The 17,134-nt window shown below is 37.0% G+C and overlaps 2 protein-coding genes across 2 annotated transcripts in view; both read right to left on the bottom strand.

Annotated features, from left to right (window-relative positions):
* Positions 1-98: 98 nt before the first annotated feature.
* Positions 99-13,869, bottom strand: rab35b (RAB35, member RAS oncogene family b). The gene is made up of 6 exons (XM_051652598.1): positions 13,594-13,869; positions 9,501-9,551; positions 6,678-6,801; positions 4,736-4,860; positions 4,225-4,349; positions 99-484 (listed from the first exon to the last, which is right to left on the bottom strand). The coding sequence occupies exons 1-6, from the start codon at positions 13,643-13,645 to the stop codon at positions 356-358; spliced, it is 606 nt and encodes a 201-aa protein (XP_051508558.1). The 5' UTR covers positions 13,646-13,869; the 3' UTR covers positions 99-355.
* A 1,347-nt stretch (positions 13,870-15,216) lies between these two features.
* LOC127414801 (eIF-2-alpha kinase activator GCN1-like) overlaps positions 15,217-17,134 on the bottom strand; it is a 55,347-nt gene continuing 53,429 nt past the window's right edge. Inside the window, exon 58 of the mRNA XM_051653123.1 lies at positions 15,217-15,880. Coding sequence (XP_051509083.1) covers positions 15,755-15,880 — 126 coding nt within the window. The 3' untranslated portion in view covers positions 15,217-15,754. The remainder of the gene's footprint in view (positions 15,881-17,134) is intronic.

Below are 17,134 nucleotides of genomic sequence, written 5' to 3'. Positions count from 1 at the left end.
AAGAAGCCAAATAACAGCAATAAAATCACTCCTGAGATAAAAAGATATATATCGCTGTAGAATAAGCATACAGGAATCTGCACGGTTTGGCGAACACGTCAGCTTGCAGGTCCTTCGACAAAGAAGGACGATCTTTTTATTAAATATCACGAATTCCACATAAAACTCCTCAACTCTAATAAAATCTGTACAGTTTATTTTTTTTAAAGTCTTTGTGATTTGTATGGATCCAAAAAGGACTTGTACTCCTTTGTGTCCACACTGTGTTTATGTGAAATCATTCTGTGGTCTTTCTGACGCTCAAGAGTCCGTTTGCATGTGAAGACTGTCGTGCACACGAGCCGTTGTAGATCCACTAGCAGCATTTTTTCTTTCTTTTGCTATTCTTGTTGAGTTTAATCACATCGTTTTGTTGTTGTTGCTGTTGTTTGGCCACAGACTCTTTCTTTGCCCGGAGCACCAGCTCTGTGATGCAGTTAAACATCTATAGAGACACACACAAACATTACTGCATACCACAACAATAAAGAGGAGCACACTACAACGCTGGGCAATACACTATCAAATAGCCACAATATATTTGCATTGACTTTGCTTTACACAACATAATATGCAATTATTGGTTACACTTTACAATGAGGTTCCATTCACTAACTTTAGTTAATGCATTAGGTATCATGAACTAACAACTGAACAATATAATATTAAAACATTTATAAAAATACAATTGCTCAGTGTTGGTTCATGTTAGTTTATAATGCATTAACTAATGTTAACAAATACAACTTTTAATTGTAAAAATGTTTTAGTACATGTTTCAGTAGCTTAACCAAAATTAAAGGATTATAAAAAGAAAAAAGTGATTTGTATAATTTTAAAGAAAACTTTAAAAAAAAATTAATGATATAGATTATGATAAATGAGACAACTTTTTTTCTTATTTTTCTGATTTGACATTATATATCTCTGGGTATAAACAAGGTGGCTGTGAAAAACTGTCACCTGTAACTGAGTAAAATGTTATGTTGATACGACAAAGCAATCAAAAGTTATAGCATTACAAATATAGTGTACAAAAACATCTCCATGTACACAAAATCCTCTCCAAACAAATAAAACATCATAATTGTACATAAGAACTAATTACACATGAAAACACAACACTGACTAAAGGTTTGCATAGCATGCAGACATGATTTTAGTAATGAGACTTCACAGAATGAGTTTCATTCTGTGCCATTTGAGTCATCGAGTCTGTGTGATGTACTTGGCACCATCTCCTGGTGGTCATATGTAATTACAGTGATTGATCACATAACTCTCTGCCCAAATATGGAGGACTATCACCACTGGTTGGCGCAATATGAACCAGATTGGTTTAGCATTCCATGATGCTACAGCATTTCCAATGACATCATCTGATCCAGGAAAGCTAATGTGTTTGATGCCAGATGCTATGTGTAGATTGTGCATCGTGTGGATTATCTAATAATCTATGCATCCGATTACTTTGTGTGTGGGCTCGTTTTAAAGATAATCACCTCCTCTAAGTAATGGTATGTAATATTTTATGTCCTGTTTATTATGAAGTTATAAGCGAAAACATGGCATATATGCAACACCAACATAACTGTTAAAGACATATACTTAGCTACATTTCTGTCTGTGAGTAAAACAATCAGGATAGTTGTATTCTATTCTTTGAGAGCTTTCCAAGAACATATGACACATGGCTATTTGATGAGTTGGATGTTTTTACTGATTACAATAATATGTATAGTGCAAAAATGTTAATAAATGATCAAAACAGAAGACTTATTTGTCTGAAAATTTCAACGCACTTGTTCAGTTTTGGTCATAATGCCTACATGCATTTTAAAGTAGAGCTTGTAAGCTTTTAAAAGATACCTATTTTGTGTTGGTCAAGACTGTAGTTATTTTGATAATTATTTTTTCCCCATTAGAGCATTTTTTTCTGAACTTAAGTGTTTACTAATGTTAACAAATGTAATCTTACTGAAAGTGTTACCCAATTATATTAATGCACTTTTTATTTAGCTAGGTTTTCTAAAAAGCATGTCTTTAGACTATTTTTATGAACTTACAGGAACTAGATCCCAGAGCAAAAACGCTTTGAGATGGTAAGTTCAATTTGTTTCTGTCCAAAACTAAATTTCAATTAATCAATTCAAACTTTTGTTTGTATCATGTTGCAACATGTTCACGGAAGACTTTGCATGTCATTTTAAAAGTTCAAAATATTTAACCAAAAAAGATGTATAGGAAAATATTGCAGTTTATTTATATTTATTGTTACAGTTGTGCTCAAGTTTGCATACCCTGGCAGAAATTGTGAAATTTTGGCATTGATTTTGAAAATATGCCTAATCATGCAAAAAATGAAAAAATGTGTTTAAGGATAGTGATCATATGAAGCCATTTATGATCACATAGTTGTTTGACTCATAATGAGTTGAACTAAATCATAATGATAACAGAAATCACCCAAATGGCCCTGATCAAAAGTTTACATACCCTTGAATGTTTGGCCTTGTTACAGACACGCAAGGTGACACACACAGGTTTAAATGGCAATTAAAGGTTAATTTCCCACACCTGTGGCTTTTTAAATTGCAATTAGTGTCTGTGTATAAATAGTCAATGAGTTTGTTAGCTCTCACGTGGATGCACTGAGCAGGCTAGATACTGAGCCATGAGGAGCAGAAAAGAACTGTCAAAAGACCTGTGTAACAAGGTAATGGAACTTTATAAAGATGGAAAAGGATATAAAAATATATCCAAAGTCTTGAAAATGCCAGTCAGTACTGTTCAATCACTTATTAAGAAGTGGAAAATTCAGGGATCTCTTGATACCAAGCCAAGGTCAGGTAGACCAAGAAAGATTTCAGCCACAACTGCCAGAAGAATTGTTCGGGATACAAAGAAAAACCCACAGGTAACCTCAGGAGAAATACAGGCTGCTCTGGAAAAAGACGGTGTGGTTGTTTCAAGGAGCACAATACGACAATATTTGAACAAAAATGAGCTGCGTGGTCAAGTTGCCAGAAAGAAGCCTTTACTGTGCCAATGCCACAAAAAAAGCCCGGTTACAATATGCCCGACAACACCTTGACACACCTCACAGCTTCTGGCACACTGTAATTTGGGGTGACGAGACCAAAATAGAGATTTTATGGTCACAACTATAAGCACTATGTTTGGAGAGGGGTCAACAAGGCCTATAGTGAAAAGAATACCATCCCCACTGTGAAGCATGGTGGTGGCTCACTGATGTTTTGGGGGGGTGGGGGGGTGAGATCTAATGGCATGGGGAATCTTGTGAAAATTGATGGCAAGATGAATGCAGCATGTTATCAGAAAATACTGGCAGACAATTTGCATTCTTTTGCACGAAAGCTGCACGTGGGACACTCTTGGACTTTCCAGCACGACAATGACCCTAAGCACAAGGCCAAGTTGACCCTCCAAGTGAAGGTTCTGGAGTGGCCATCACAGTCTCCTGACCTTAATATCATCGAGCCACTCTGGGGTGATCTCAAACGTGAGGTTCATGCAAGACGACCAAAGACTTTGCATGACCTGGAGGCATTCTGCCAAGATAAATGGGCAGCTATCCCACCTGCAAGAATTTGGGGCCTCATAGACAACTATTACAAAAGACTGCACGCTGTCATTGATGCTAAAGGGGGCAATACACAGTATTAAGAACTAAGGGTATGCAGACTTTTGAACAGGGGTCATTTAATTTTTTTCTTTGTTGCCATGTTTTGTTTTATGAACGTGCCATTCTGTTATAACCTACAGTTGAATATGTATCCCATAAGAAATAAAAGAAATGTGTTTTGCCTGCTCACTCATGTTTTCTTTAAAAATGGTACATATATTACCAATTCTCCAAGGGTATGCAAACTTGTATATGGGTACATAATGGAAATTACATAGAAAATGTGTTCATTAAGTGATAAACAATACAGAAAAGTACATGGCAATGAAGAGCGTTTTCTTTAAATCTTTGTTTATGGTGGAAAAGGCAGAAATGCATAGAAATCAAAGTGTTTTCAAATGAAAACATTGTTACAAGCGCTGCTCACTTGCATTTTAAATAATAATGTATCAAACCCTTCCATCATTTCTTTCACTCTTCCTGCAGCCTTTTCACACCACAATCTGATTGGTTCTAAAACCGACCAATGAAACACTCACCTCTTCCACGTTGACATTTTCTTTTGCGCTCGTCTCGAACAGACTGATGCCCATCTGCTCAGCAAACTTCTGCGCGTCGTTCGTCTCTACCACCTTTGAGTTCGGATCGTCATTTTTATTGCCCACTTAAGGGAGAAAAATTTTAGTTAAATAATTTATTAAAGTTGTCATATAATGGAAAACAGAATTTTCTTGCTATTGTAAAATAAGAGTTTGATGTCTTATGATGCCACAACTATGAGCTCATTAACATATGCTCCACCCCTGTTTACTTAATGCCTGCTCAGTATTCAGCAAACTGGACCTTCCCTGATGAACAAGTAAACCACACAAAGAGTTTGGCCAGTTATAAAAGAGGTCAGGTCTTGAAGGTAGTTTAATTTTATGCTTCAGATAGATGGTGGAAAATGGTATTGGAAAAACCATAACTGTTTTTGGAATAAGAAATCCTGACATTATAAGTGGACAAATAAAATGCTAAAGTAATGAGTATTTGGCCCTTTTAACTCACCTAATATTCGACATACGTCGTCGCAGTTCTGGTTGATTTCGTGCAGCCATCGTTTGACGTTGACAAAGGATTCAGCACTGGTGACATCATACACTACTATTACCCCGTGGGTTCCTCTGTAATATCTGAGAAATAAAAAAATAAAAAAAATTCAAACTCAAACGTTTTTCTCAATAGCCACCAGGGGGCGTAACCAAGAGTCAATGCCATGCCTTTCAATCTCTCGGCCAAAGTGAACAAAGCGATAGTCCTCAGATTTAAACCACAGGCAGTCTCCAAACTCACAAAGAACTCTTTGAAAGGCCTGTTTCAAGACTCTTTGTCATTGGCCGAGCCAGTCACTGTTCTGCTTTAATGACAGAGACACAACTACACAATTTATGGGCGTGTGTGTACACACACACACACACACACACACACACATTGACTTGCACTAACTAGACACTGATGAAGCAGCATACACTCCCTCGTTAGCTACAAAATGACCATCTGGCCTCAGGCCACTCCACAAATAACCATGTCTCCACATTAACAGAGGACAAGTCCAAAACAGAGGTCGACTGATTGTGGATTTTGCCGATACCGATAACTAAGTTGGTGGAAAAGGCAGATAACAGATTCATTGGTCAAAAAACATTTTTTAATCAATATATAGAATAATAAACTTCTTAGTCTTTCTTTACTATGAAGCAGAGGTCGACCGATAGTGAATTTTGCCGATACCGATGGCTAAGTTGAATAGGCCGATAGCCGATTAATCGGCCGATAGTTTTTCAAATAAATTAAGAGAATGTTCAAAACAAATTCGTAATCTTTCCTAACTATGTCAAGAACAGACAAAATGAACAAAATTCCAAATGCAGTTTATTGTGCAACCAAAATCCCAATAACCAGAAGAAAAAAAATAAAGATTTGGTGCATAACGTGGGACTTTTATCTATAAACAAGTCCAGAAATCACTTATTTTGGGACTCTTATTTTGAAATGACAGCAATGTGGCTCCATTACAATGATCTAGATTTAACTATTTACCAAATTAAGCTTTTATACCCACACACTATGTATGTGCTGCGGGGCATGTTTCTACATAGTCAAATTTTTCTTTGCATGCCCTCGCTTTAATTTAGAACATGATTTATGTAATGAAAATAACAAAATATGCTTTGAAGTGAGGATAAAAGTATGGATGAATATTGTCAATGAAAGATTTGGATACAACAAATCCCCATGAGGTGTCAGTGATTGGTTTTTATTTCGCCTCTAGAGTACAAAATACAAAAAATATCGGCATTGATTTTTGCAGATAACCGATAGCTCCAAATATCAACTATCGGCACAGATTAATCAGTAAAAACCGATATATTGGTCTACCTCTACTATGAAGAGCACAGACATTGTGGCTACAAGGGCCCAAAATGAATGAAATCCCAAAAGCAGTTTATTTTGCAACCAAATTTCCAATAATAACCAGAATAATTCAGATCTGTTTTTGTTGATGATTCCACAATTCTTTCCTCTACTTGATCTGGAAAGGAATATGCCATTAATTAATTTATTTTTTTTGAGGGATGTTTCACAAAGCCAGAATGTTCAGCTATTAAACAAAAATTGTAAAAAGTAAAAAAGCTGGGTGAACATCCTTGAAGTGTGGTGATTCCATAATTTTTGCCAGGGGTTGTACTAAAATGTCCAGAGGTTTGTGCAGAGATGACCTTTAAAAGTTTTTGTGGTACATTGTGTTTAGTGTAAAATCACATTAGGGACAAATAAAGAGACAAAGCAAAAGAGATGTTTGCCAGAATGTTCACACAGCTCTACAATGGAAGTAACTGTTGAGCTCCATAAAGGATAAAAACAAGATGTCTTAAATCTCAAAAAGATACACAGTCAAAACATGCTCACACAGACATTCCCTGTGTACATGTTGATTTATTGAACTTACGTAGACGTGATTGTTCTGAATCGCTCCTGTCCTGCCGTGTCCCAGATCTGCAGTTTCACCTTCTCTCCATTAATTTCCACTGTCCGGATCTTAAAATCCACTCCTATAGTAGTAATGTAACTACCTATGACACAAAACAAAACATTCATTGTCCTGCAACACCACACAACTTCTATCAAGATGATAAGGGTATAAAGTCAACCTCCAAAATAGAGGTCGACCGATAGTGGATTTTGCAGATACCGATAACCAAGTTGGTGGAAAAGGCCAAAAACCGATTACTCGGCCAAGTATTTTTTTTTATTTGATTTACAGAGTGATAAACATTTTGCTTTTCCTTACAATGAAGAGTGCAGACATTGAGGCTACAAGAGACCAAAATGAATAAAATCCCCAAATCCCTAAACTAAAGGGTTAACTTCTGACGCACCGAGTCACGTGACACAACAGCATGCTGTCGATGCTCCGATCTCCGATCACGATCATTCAATATTTTTTTCCAACCACATTCCTTCCGCAAAGCTGACGGTTCACCACTATCCTTCCAGGTTTTAATAATGCATTGGACAGTTCTTCACCCCATTCCAGTGATTTCAGCAATCTCCTTAGTTGTTTCATTTGCTTGATGCAGGCCAATAATTGGCCCCTTCTGAAACACAGTAGCATCTTTTCCACGACCACGGATACGTCTTCAGTATACGGCATCAGTGAGGGTTAAAAGAATTGTTGCCAGCTGAAACATATTAATCACTGCAATAATGATCCAATCATAGGCTCTTAAGTATCTGCGTATTTAAATCCAAATGGCGACTTCTTTTTTTGGCCAGGCAGTGTATATTTGTTTGTTTACACTGTACAATACAGTGCTATTCATTAACATTAGTTAATGCATTAATATATATTTTCTGTGCATTTTCAAACTGAGAATAAATGGGTTCATCCAAAAGCTGAAAAATGTTGCTTTCAGAGGTTTTATATGTAGTTACGATGAAAATAAGGTGCATTTCAAACTGTTCTGAGACCAGTACAGACAGACAGCACACTGGAGGTTAAGTCATTCACTAAATAGGGAGCAAGGGAGCATCCTATAGCTCTCTATGCAGTTAAGTGCATTCACTCCTAAAATCTGGTCAAAAGTTCAGTTTCAGGCTGCAGATGATGTTTGGATCACTCAACATGTTTGACAGACATGTGACAATGATAATCAGTACATAGATTCAGAATCTTATAATTCAAAAATTTTATTTTAACATGATTAGCAGTGATTTGATGATGCTGGTCATTACTTTTAATCTGAATTATGTATTCATCTTTCTAGAAAATCAGCTGTAATGTCTGTAACGTCTCAAAAACATGAATAATCAATACTCCTGGACACAAACTATTTGATGAAAAATATCTGAATTTCTGTAGACTGGTATTTCTTAATTTCACAACTTTGTCCTGCTGTCCACATATGAGGACATCAATTTTTAGAAACACTATTTGCTCTAGAATGTTTTTTTTTGTTTTGTTTTTTGCTGGTTTATTAGGTGCAAATAGTAACAAATCAAAAAACGAAATGGAAAATATATGCAGAAGTCACACAGGGTTTCAGGAAGATAAACAAGCTCAAAATACAGCGGGGACTCTTATTTTGAAATGACAGAGACTTGGCTCTGTTACAATGTTCTATAAGCAAGTACTTCTAGGTTTATTGATGAGGAATAAAAAAAAAAAAATTACTACTAATAATAATAAAAATATCTGCAACTATCAGCATCGATTTTTGCAGATAATGATATTTCAAAAAATGCAACAACGGGTTAATTGGTAAAAACCTATCAGTCTACCTGTAGTGCAGGGGTCGGCAACCATTGACACGCGGAGGAGTAATCACTGGCACGCCAGCAACGGCGAGAGAGGAGTAGAAGATTTTATTTGATAAATTCCACACCTGCATTCCAATCTACATCTTGATGTAATTCTTCCTCATGATCATGCAGCGTGTTTTCATGAGCTGAATGTGACAAGACTGCAGTATACCCAACAGACACGTGCAGCGCGTGCAAGCCATTCACACATAACGAGCCGGCAGCGCTTCACTTTCGGTTAATCGCACGAGTAAACACGCCCAGGTCAGGCTGCGCGGATGACAGCCTACATTCAGTGTTTCATTTATTTCTTTTTGTTTTCAGAACAACACGTGATGTAATAAGGAAAACACCACAATTAATCCTTGAGATTTCCAACCCAGCATACAGGAACACCGTCCTTAAACCATAATCACACTCAAAACTACATTAAACGATTAAAAGAGAAAACATAAACCCACACTGTGGTGTTCAAAAATCTATTCAAAGTCTATTCAAATATATAAAATTAAACATGGAAATATAGTTTTAGGATTTTGCAGGTGTGATTCACCGAAAAAAGCTAAATAGTTGATCGGCCAACTCCATGTCAAAAAGGTTGCCGACCCCTAATCTAGTCCAACTGTCCAGCAATGCCGCACTACTTCTATACTATATTATTTTCGATTCATCACTACATGTTCTTCTATTTTATTCTACATTACAGTACGTGCACAATCACAATAAATTAAGGAAACTGTGAGTCTATAGGGTTTTATTCTACCCTTTAATTCCCTTAATTAGTTCTACGAACAATCTTCTGGAGAATATTTTAAGATCATCACACTGCATGGCCTACATACAGATCACATGCTCCATCAGACAGAATACACCTATAATGATTAGTTCCAGAAAATGTCAAGGCTTTCGCCAGCAACCCCATTAGCAAGCCCAGACACTTCATACTGAACGACATGTTCACAGACCTTACCTGAAAAAGTGTTATCTGCAAAGCGCAGGAGTAGACTGCTCTTCCCAACACCTGCAATGATAAAAACAGACCAAATCAAAGAATGAAGAATTATGATACATACGCTGCAACAGACATTACCTAATGAGATAAACACTGACTCCAGCATACTGTAAACATGGTTTCTAGCAGACCTTTTAGATTCACTGGTTAAAGATTAAACCTAAAAAGCCATACATGTATTTGAGAAACATTTTAAATGGTAACAGACCAGTATATAAGACACACTGGCCAACTTTTGTCCCATTTTGAGATTATCAGCATGTGCCGATAACCATAGCTTGGCCAATTAACAGCATGCTAGTATAAGAAGTACATGTAAGAATTTAGTCTTTTGTTCTATAAAATGTCTAAAAATGACACTGCATTCATTCAAGACATTTCGACATTTTGAGGCACTTACAATGGAAGTGAACAGGGCTGGGTAAAAATACAGAATTTCCGATACATGGCGATCTACGCCCGAACGATCTCGATAACGATTCTTAAAACCCAAGATCGATCTTTCACTCTTGGGTAACCCTCTATAATACAAGAAAATCACTTGCATTTACAACCAAATCTCAGGCTATTCAACTAAAAATGTCTATAATTACCCACTGGCTTGTAAATGTTCAGATTTCACTCACCAGTGATTGAGTAGTATAGTGGAGAAGTTATTAGCACAGACGTCCTTTCACTGCATAATGAGAAAAAGTTTGGTTTAACTCGTTCTGTGTGTCCAAAGATGAGATCCACGGATCTAAATATCATTGAATAATGTCTCTTTTAATACTCTCTTTTTTACAGTCAGTTGTTGATTAAAAACAACAAAAAAAGAAACATTTAATTCTATTCACACATGGATGCGCTTAAGAAATTAAGCACATCTCTCGTTATACGCCCTAACTTGCTGATGCTGCTAGTCTTAAAGAGACAGTACCGATTAAGCATGTGTTCTACAGTTGAAGTCAGAAGTTTACATACACTAAGTTAACTGTGCCTTTAAGCAGCTTGGAAAATTCCAGAAAATGATGTCAAGGCTTTCGACAATTAGCTTCTGAAAAGAGGTGTACTGAGTTGGAGGTGTACCTGTGGATGTATTTTAAGGCCTACTTTCAAACTCAGTGCCTCTTTGCTTGACATCATGGGAAAATCAAAAGAAATCAGCCAAGACCTCAGAAAAAAATTGTGGACCTCCACAAGTCTGGTTCATTCTTGGGAGTAATTTCCAAAAGCCTAAAGGTACCATGTTCATCTGTACAAACAATAGTACGCAAGTATAAACACCATGGGACCATGCAGCCATCATACAGCTCAGGAAGGTGATGCATTCTGTCTTCTAGAGATGAACGTAATTTGGTGCAAAAAGTGCAAATCAATCCCAGAACAACAGCAAAGGACCTTGTGAAGATGCTGGAGGAAACGGGTAGACAAGTATCTATATCCACAGTAAAACAAGTCCTATATTGACATAACATTAAAGGCTGCTCAGCTAGGAAGAACCACCATACAAAAAGCCAGACTACGGTTTGCAAGTGCACATGGGGACAAAGATCTTACTTTTTGTCCTCTGGTCTAATGAAACAAAAATCGAAGTGTTTGGCCATAATGACCATCATTATGTTTGGAGGAAAAAGGATGAGGCTTGCAAGCCGAAGAACACCATCCCAACCGTGAAGCATGGGGGTGGCAGCATCATGTTGTGGGGGTGCTTTGCTGCAGGAGGGACTGGTCCACTTCACAAAATAGATGGCATCATGAGGAAGGAAAATTATGTGGATATATTGAAGCAACATCTCAAGACATCAGCCAGGAAGTTAAAGCTCAGTCGCAAATGGGTCTTCCAAATGGACAATGACCCCAAGAATACCTCCAAAGTTGTGGCAAAATGGCTTAAGGACAACAAAGTCAAGGTATTGGAGTGGCCATCTCAAAGCCCTGACCTCAATCCGATAGAAAATTTGTGGGCAGAACTGAAAAAGCGTGTGCGAGCAAGGAGGCCTACAAACCTGACTCAGTTACACCAGTTCTGTCTGGAGGAATGGGACAAAATTCCAGCAACTTATTGTGAGAAGCTTGTGGAAGGACACCCAAAACGTTTGACCTAAGTTAAACAATTTAAAGGCAATGCTACCAAATACTAACAAAGTGTATGTAAACTTCTGACCCACTGGGAATGTGATGAAAGAAATAAAAGCTGAAATAAATCATTCTCTCTACTATTATTCTGACATTTCACATTCTTAAAATAAAGTAGTGATCCTAACTGACCTAAGACAGGGAATGTTTTCTATGGCTAAAAGTCGGGAATTGTGAAAAACTGAGTTTAAATGTATTTGGCTAAGATGTATGTAAACTTATGACTTCAACTGTACATTTCTATGTAAATACTAGTAAATAGTACAAATTATGCAAGTAAACAAAAATATATATATGCAACATAATATGCAATTTAAAGACATTAATGGAATAGACTGAATTTGTATATTTTACAAATGCTAAAATGTGACCAATTTGATGAAATGCTAATGATAAAATATAATTTCTAATTTTACCTAGAAGTGTTGTCTAAAGGTTCCTTTATAATTAACAGCATTAGCTGAGAGAGAATTATATATGTAATATTAAATGTAACCACATGAATCAATATCGAATCAAATTGAGATCGGAATCGAAAGTTTGTGAATCTGAAAATCTGTATCAATACTCAGCCCTAGAAGTGAAAGGGCCACATTTTTGGAGGGTTAAAAAGCAGAAATGTGATGCTTATAATTTCATAAAAGCAAGTTAAAACTTTTGTATTATTTGAGCTGTAAATTTGTTTAAATTATCGTTTTTACGGTCATTTTAGTGTTTCGCACAAAAATCACATTAGCACACTTATTGTTTACGTCTTGTTGCTATACTTTTAAAACTGAAGTAGTTTAACGCTAAAAAATTGGCCCCCTTCACTTCCATTGTAAATGCCTCAATGTAACCCAGATTTTTTTTTTTTCATTTTTAAAGAAAAAGGACAATTATCAACATTATGCCACAAATGCTGTTGACTGAGCTTAACGTGTATTGAACCCGGATTATTCCCGGTAATAATACGCTGATAATATAATTTGTAATAAACACCAGCAATTCAACATCCTCGATTCAGCTTGTTGGAGTTCAAAGTCATCTGCTTCACAGCAGAAGGTGCAAAGACTCATGCTGTGATGTATGGTTAACAACTAGACAGAAAAACAGGACACACACACACACACACACACACACACACATGTGCTGACATCACCAACAGCTGATCAGATTAAACAAAGTATAATAGTCTTATTATTTTAAATGTCATTGCATTCGATATCAAAATCTTCTGGAGCTTTTCTCATAACTAACTTCACTTTTCTGAGCCATTAATGCTCGATGGCTTCTAATCAACTAATGTCTTGGTGATTTTTGATGAATGTATGAGGTCAGTTCCCCTCACCTTCACACAGGTGTCCTAACAGAGGAACCACAGTTGGAGAACATCTAACAACATTTGACAACCACAATACTTCTATTGATTTGATCATTTTTGTGAAATATTTTGCCTGACACATGTGCTTATACTGACTTTCTTTTAAATAAATGACAATTGCTGTAATATTTTGCATCTAATGCCATGACATTCACACATTTTAATGTGACTCAAAGTGTCCAAATCCTTAGTGGGACCATTGTATATGTATATCTGCAATTCCTCTATAAACAGTATTAAAGTCTTTGCATTTAATCTGAGCATTTTTGTTCAGTTAGTAAACTAATTGAACTTTATATGCATGCTCCAGGACTGAAATACAGACGATGAGATACTGGATCTCCGGCCTGTCTGATCTGAACAGCCCAACCTAACAGCCCAACACAATCAGCCCGTAAAGCCGCAACACAATGATGAAACACGGTTATCTTTCTGTCAACTCAGCCCTGCGTTCATCTAAAAAGCATCTTTGATCATTCCGCTTTAAATGAGACACTCAAACCCCCATACACCGAATCGTGCAGCCTCGCCCGGGCCCGTTTCCCGTCCCGCATCCGCGGTTTCGCTTACCGCTGTCACCGATGATCAGCAGTTTGAAGAGGTGATCGTAGTCCCGCGCCATGCCGCTGGTCGGTGGCTCAAAGCCCGCGGCTTCGCTGCAACTTCACGCCTCTTTCCAACCGAACGCTTGGCCGGAAACCCGTCTGACGTCCCGCCGGATAGAAGCGGATGATTTCACCCGGCTAGATCTCAATCACAGCCGGTTTTCAGTCAGGGTTCGGCGGTGTCAGCAGTCGCTCAGAGCCGGAAACGGCGCTTCCTCCTGCGTGTGCTGCACCCAGCGCAGCTGCCGCTGACCAATCAGAGCGCTGCTGCTGCTCCTCCTAACCAATCAGAGCGCCCCGACGCGATACAATGTAACAGACGTCAACAAGCCTGTGATACAAAATATCACAGGATCAAAAGATTGACCCATACATACATATGTAGGCTATGAAGCGACGTGTTAATTTTTTGCGTATAGTTTATTATATATGTACTTTATAATAAATGTAAAACAATTTATGAAACAAAAACATTTGCATTGCACACATATAGCGACTTAACTCTTCTACTATGTATGTTCTACATTTTTCAACAAATTATTTTTTTGAGATTTCATTTAAAAATGTCAACCGTTCTGAGATTGCAATTAAGGAAAAAGTCTCATTAAATAGTAAAATTCTTGGGGGACAAACAACCGTATACGGTCTTTAGGTATTAATAAGTTATTTTACTAACCTAATTATCATATTTTGTCATTATTTCTAAATAATACGTGTTGAAGCAGTTTCAGTTAAAACAATCATTAATATATGTTTCAAACTCTTGAAATACTAGTTTAAAGCCCCTACAGTTAACTTGAAAACCCATCATGAAAAATTACATTTCAGGTTACTGCTTTTGGATTTTCCAGACCCCTCAGAAAATGAGCTTTCTACTACATAAACAATGCTTTAGTAACTTTTATTTTAAAACTAGACATGTATTGTGGATATTTTATGTCTTAAATGTATCTATTTTTTGAAAACCATTAAATAAAAATAAAAAAATCTCTCATTTACGCACTCTCATGCCATCCCAGATGTGTATGACTTTCTTCTGCTGAACACAAATAAAGATTTTTAAAAGAATACAGGTATCTCAGCTCTGTAGGTCCATACAATACATACAAAGTCAACAGTGTCCAAAACTTTGAAGCTAAAAAAAGCACATAAAGGCAGCATCAAAGTAATCCAAAAGACTCCAGTGGTTCAATCCATGTCTTCAGAAGCGATATGATAGGTAAAAAAGGACTTAAATGTTGATCTGTTTCTCTCACACGCCTATCATATCAGCTTCTTAAGGATTTAACCACTGTCGTATGGATTACGTTCATGCTGCTTTTATGTGCTTTTTTGAGCTTCAAAGTTCTGGTCACCATTCACATGCATTGTATGGACCTACAGAGCTGAGATATTCTTCTAAAAATCTTTGTGTTCAGCAGAAGAAAGCAAGTCAAACACGTCTGGGATGGCGTGAGGGTGAGTGATAAGAGAATTTTCATTTTTGGGTGAACTACCACTTTAAGTAGAACTATTATTGCAAGTAATTTTTTACGATATTTGCAATGATCAATGTAATCCTGCAAATGATTTAAAGACAAACGAAAAGTCAATTAAGTCAAACCGTTTATTAAACCAAGGTTTTCATTTTCTATTTATTCATACAACCATCATTGGAGGCCACATCGCTAACTGAAAAAATCAGCATTACATCCTTTGGGTTGTTGATGGCTCACACGTCTCTCTCACACACACTCTGAATTACATCAGAAACCACACACCATCCAAACAAAATAAAAAAGGGCATTAGAACATCAGTGTTTGTAAAGAATTGGCACAAATTAATACTCAATATATCAGAAGAAAACCAAAAGACACATTTTAACAATTTCCCAGCAAAATATAGAAAATACATTTTTTTAATGATGATTTCGGGGGCTCTGCACAATAAATACCTTCCCCAGGCTTTCATTCATTGTGGCGTAAATGACACAGACAGTCAAAGCTAGCACGAGGGGAGTGTGTGTGCATGTGTGGGTATGACTGACTGATGCAGGTCTCTAATATATTATTGAGTAGATCAAGCGTTCTCTAAGAACTTTAGTGACTGAAATGTCCAGATGCAGAGGCGGGGCTCAGGCTGTCAATCATGTGAGGATGGTGTCATCGATCTCTTCACTTGAGTCGGGAAGGCCGGAGATCTTCTTCAATGATCTGCGGTAACATTCTGACAGCAGCTCGTTACTGGCCGAGTCCAGGATCGCACTGATGCTCTGAAACGAATTGATACATACAAAAATTAACCTCTTCAACTCTGGGGCATTTTTGGGCAGCCGCCTGCAATTATTCACACTCAAATTTAAAAACTCACCATTTACACATACTGTGGACTGATTACCAAAAATTGGTCTAATTTTTTCAGAAACCTGCCCAAATAAAAAAAAAAGACTACAATCTGCTTGCAGTCTGATGATGAATAGATTTTCTTTGCAGTTGTTCTAACTTTGTAAGCATGTAATTCAGTTTCTGTTCACCCCGTCTCCCTCCAAATAGTCTTATTTTATTCCACTAGTTGGCAGCAAGTACTAGGATTTTTGTCCTCTATCACCTTCCGTCACAAAATGCCAATCTGAAATGTAGGTGGCGCTATAACGCATTTTAATCCTCACAGATGTGCTCGTCCATAGATATTCAGTCTAACTTTCAGTTCATGCACCACCTCCATTGTTTCATCAAATATCTCGGCATCTGAGTGGACTACAAGCTCAATCTAGAAAGCTAAGATCTTCCCCTTTGCAATGACATATAACACTTTATCATCAATAATCGAAAACATTTATTTCCAATGATTTTTTCATTCTTTTCCTGCTGGATGGCATATTTTGTTCTGGACATCTAAGATGTAACATTGGATTATTCTCACAAGCAAGTTCACAGACAAGTAAAAACAAATGGCTAATTTTTTAGAAAACTGCCTAAGGTAAAAGCAGATATAAAGTTTTTAACAATTTGAGGCTTACAGCAGCAGTTATCGGAGCATAAAGAGAGACGTTTGTATTTGATGTGTTTTACAGATATAATATTTCACTCTGTGATTCTTTTGAAAATCTTTTAAACTGTGGTATTAGGGCAACAAGTAGCATTCCTGAGAATGAGAGCTTTCATTTAATATATGATTTTTCTATTTAAGTGCTATTTGAAAGACTTTTATATTAATATTTCTATCACATGACCTCTAGGTGGCACTGTTTTGTGATGCAAATTTTTTCAGACCGTATTTTGTTATTTTATGTAACATAAATGCAGAAGAAAGTTCAGATTCTAAGCTTTCAAACAATACCACATATGCCAGTCGTGTATTCGGAGGCTTGAACATTTTAAACAGAAACTTTTTTCGCAACATAGCGCCCCCTTTTGGACCTGCCGGCGGGTCTGCAGAGTTGAAGAGGTTAATAGTGCATGTACATGCAGCTTTAAGGGAATAGTTACAATCACTTTGTGCAATGAACAGAATTACATTTAAGTCT

The sequence above is a fragment of the Myxocyprinus asiaticus genome, chromosome 24 (genome assembly GCF_019703515.2).
Source record: "Myxocyprinus asiaticus isolate MX2 ecotype Aquarium Trade chromosome 24, UBuf_Myxa_2, whole genome shotgun sequence".
NCBI lineage: Eukaryota > Metazoa > Chordata > Actinopteri > Cypriniformes > Catostomidae > Myxocyprinus > Myxocyprinus asiaticus.
The sequence above is the reverse complement of the archived record's forward strand: the minus strand, read 5'-3'. Positions and strand labels throughout refer to the sequence as shown.

What these genes read in the sequence shown, in the direction of transcription:
- rab35b (XM_051652598.1), bottom strand. Translation starts at nt 13,645, where the DNA reads ATGGCGCGGGACTACGATCACCTCTTCAAACTGCTGATCATCGGTGAC. An exon ending in CGACGTATGTCGAATATTAG is followed by an intron (nt 4,350 to 4,735) that starts GTGAGTTAAAAG and finishes TTCTCCCTTAAG; the next exon opens with TGGGCAATAAAAATGACGAT. An exon ending in AAAATGTCAACGTGGAAGAG is followed by an intron (nt 485 to 4,224) that starts GTGAGTGTTTCA and finishes GTGTCTCTATAG; the next exon opens with ATGTTTAACTGCATCACAGA.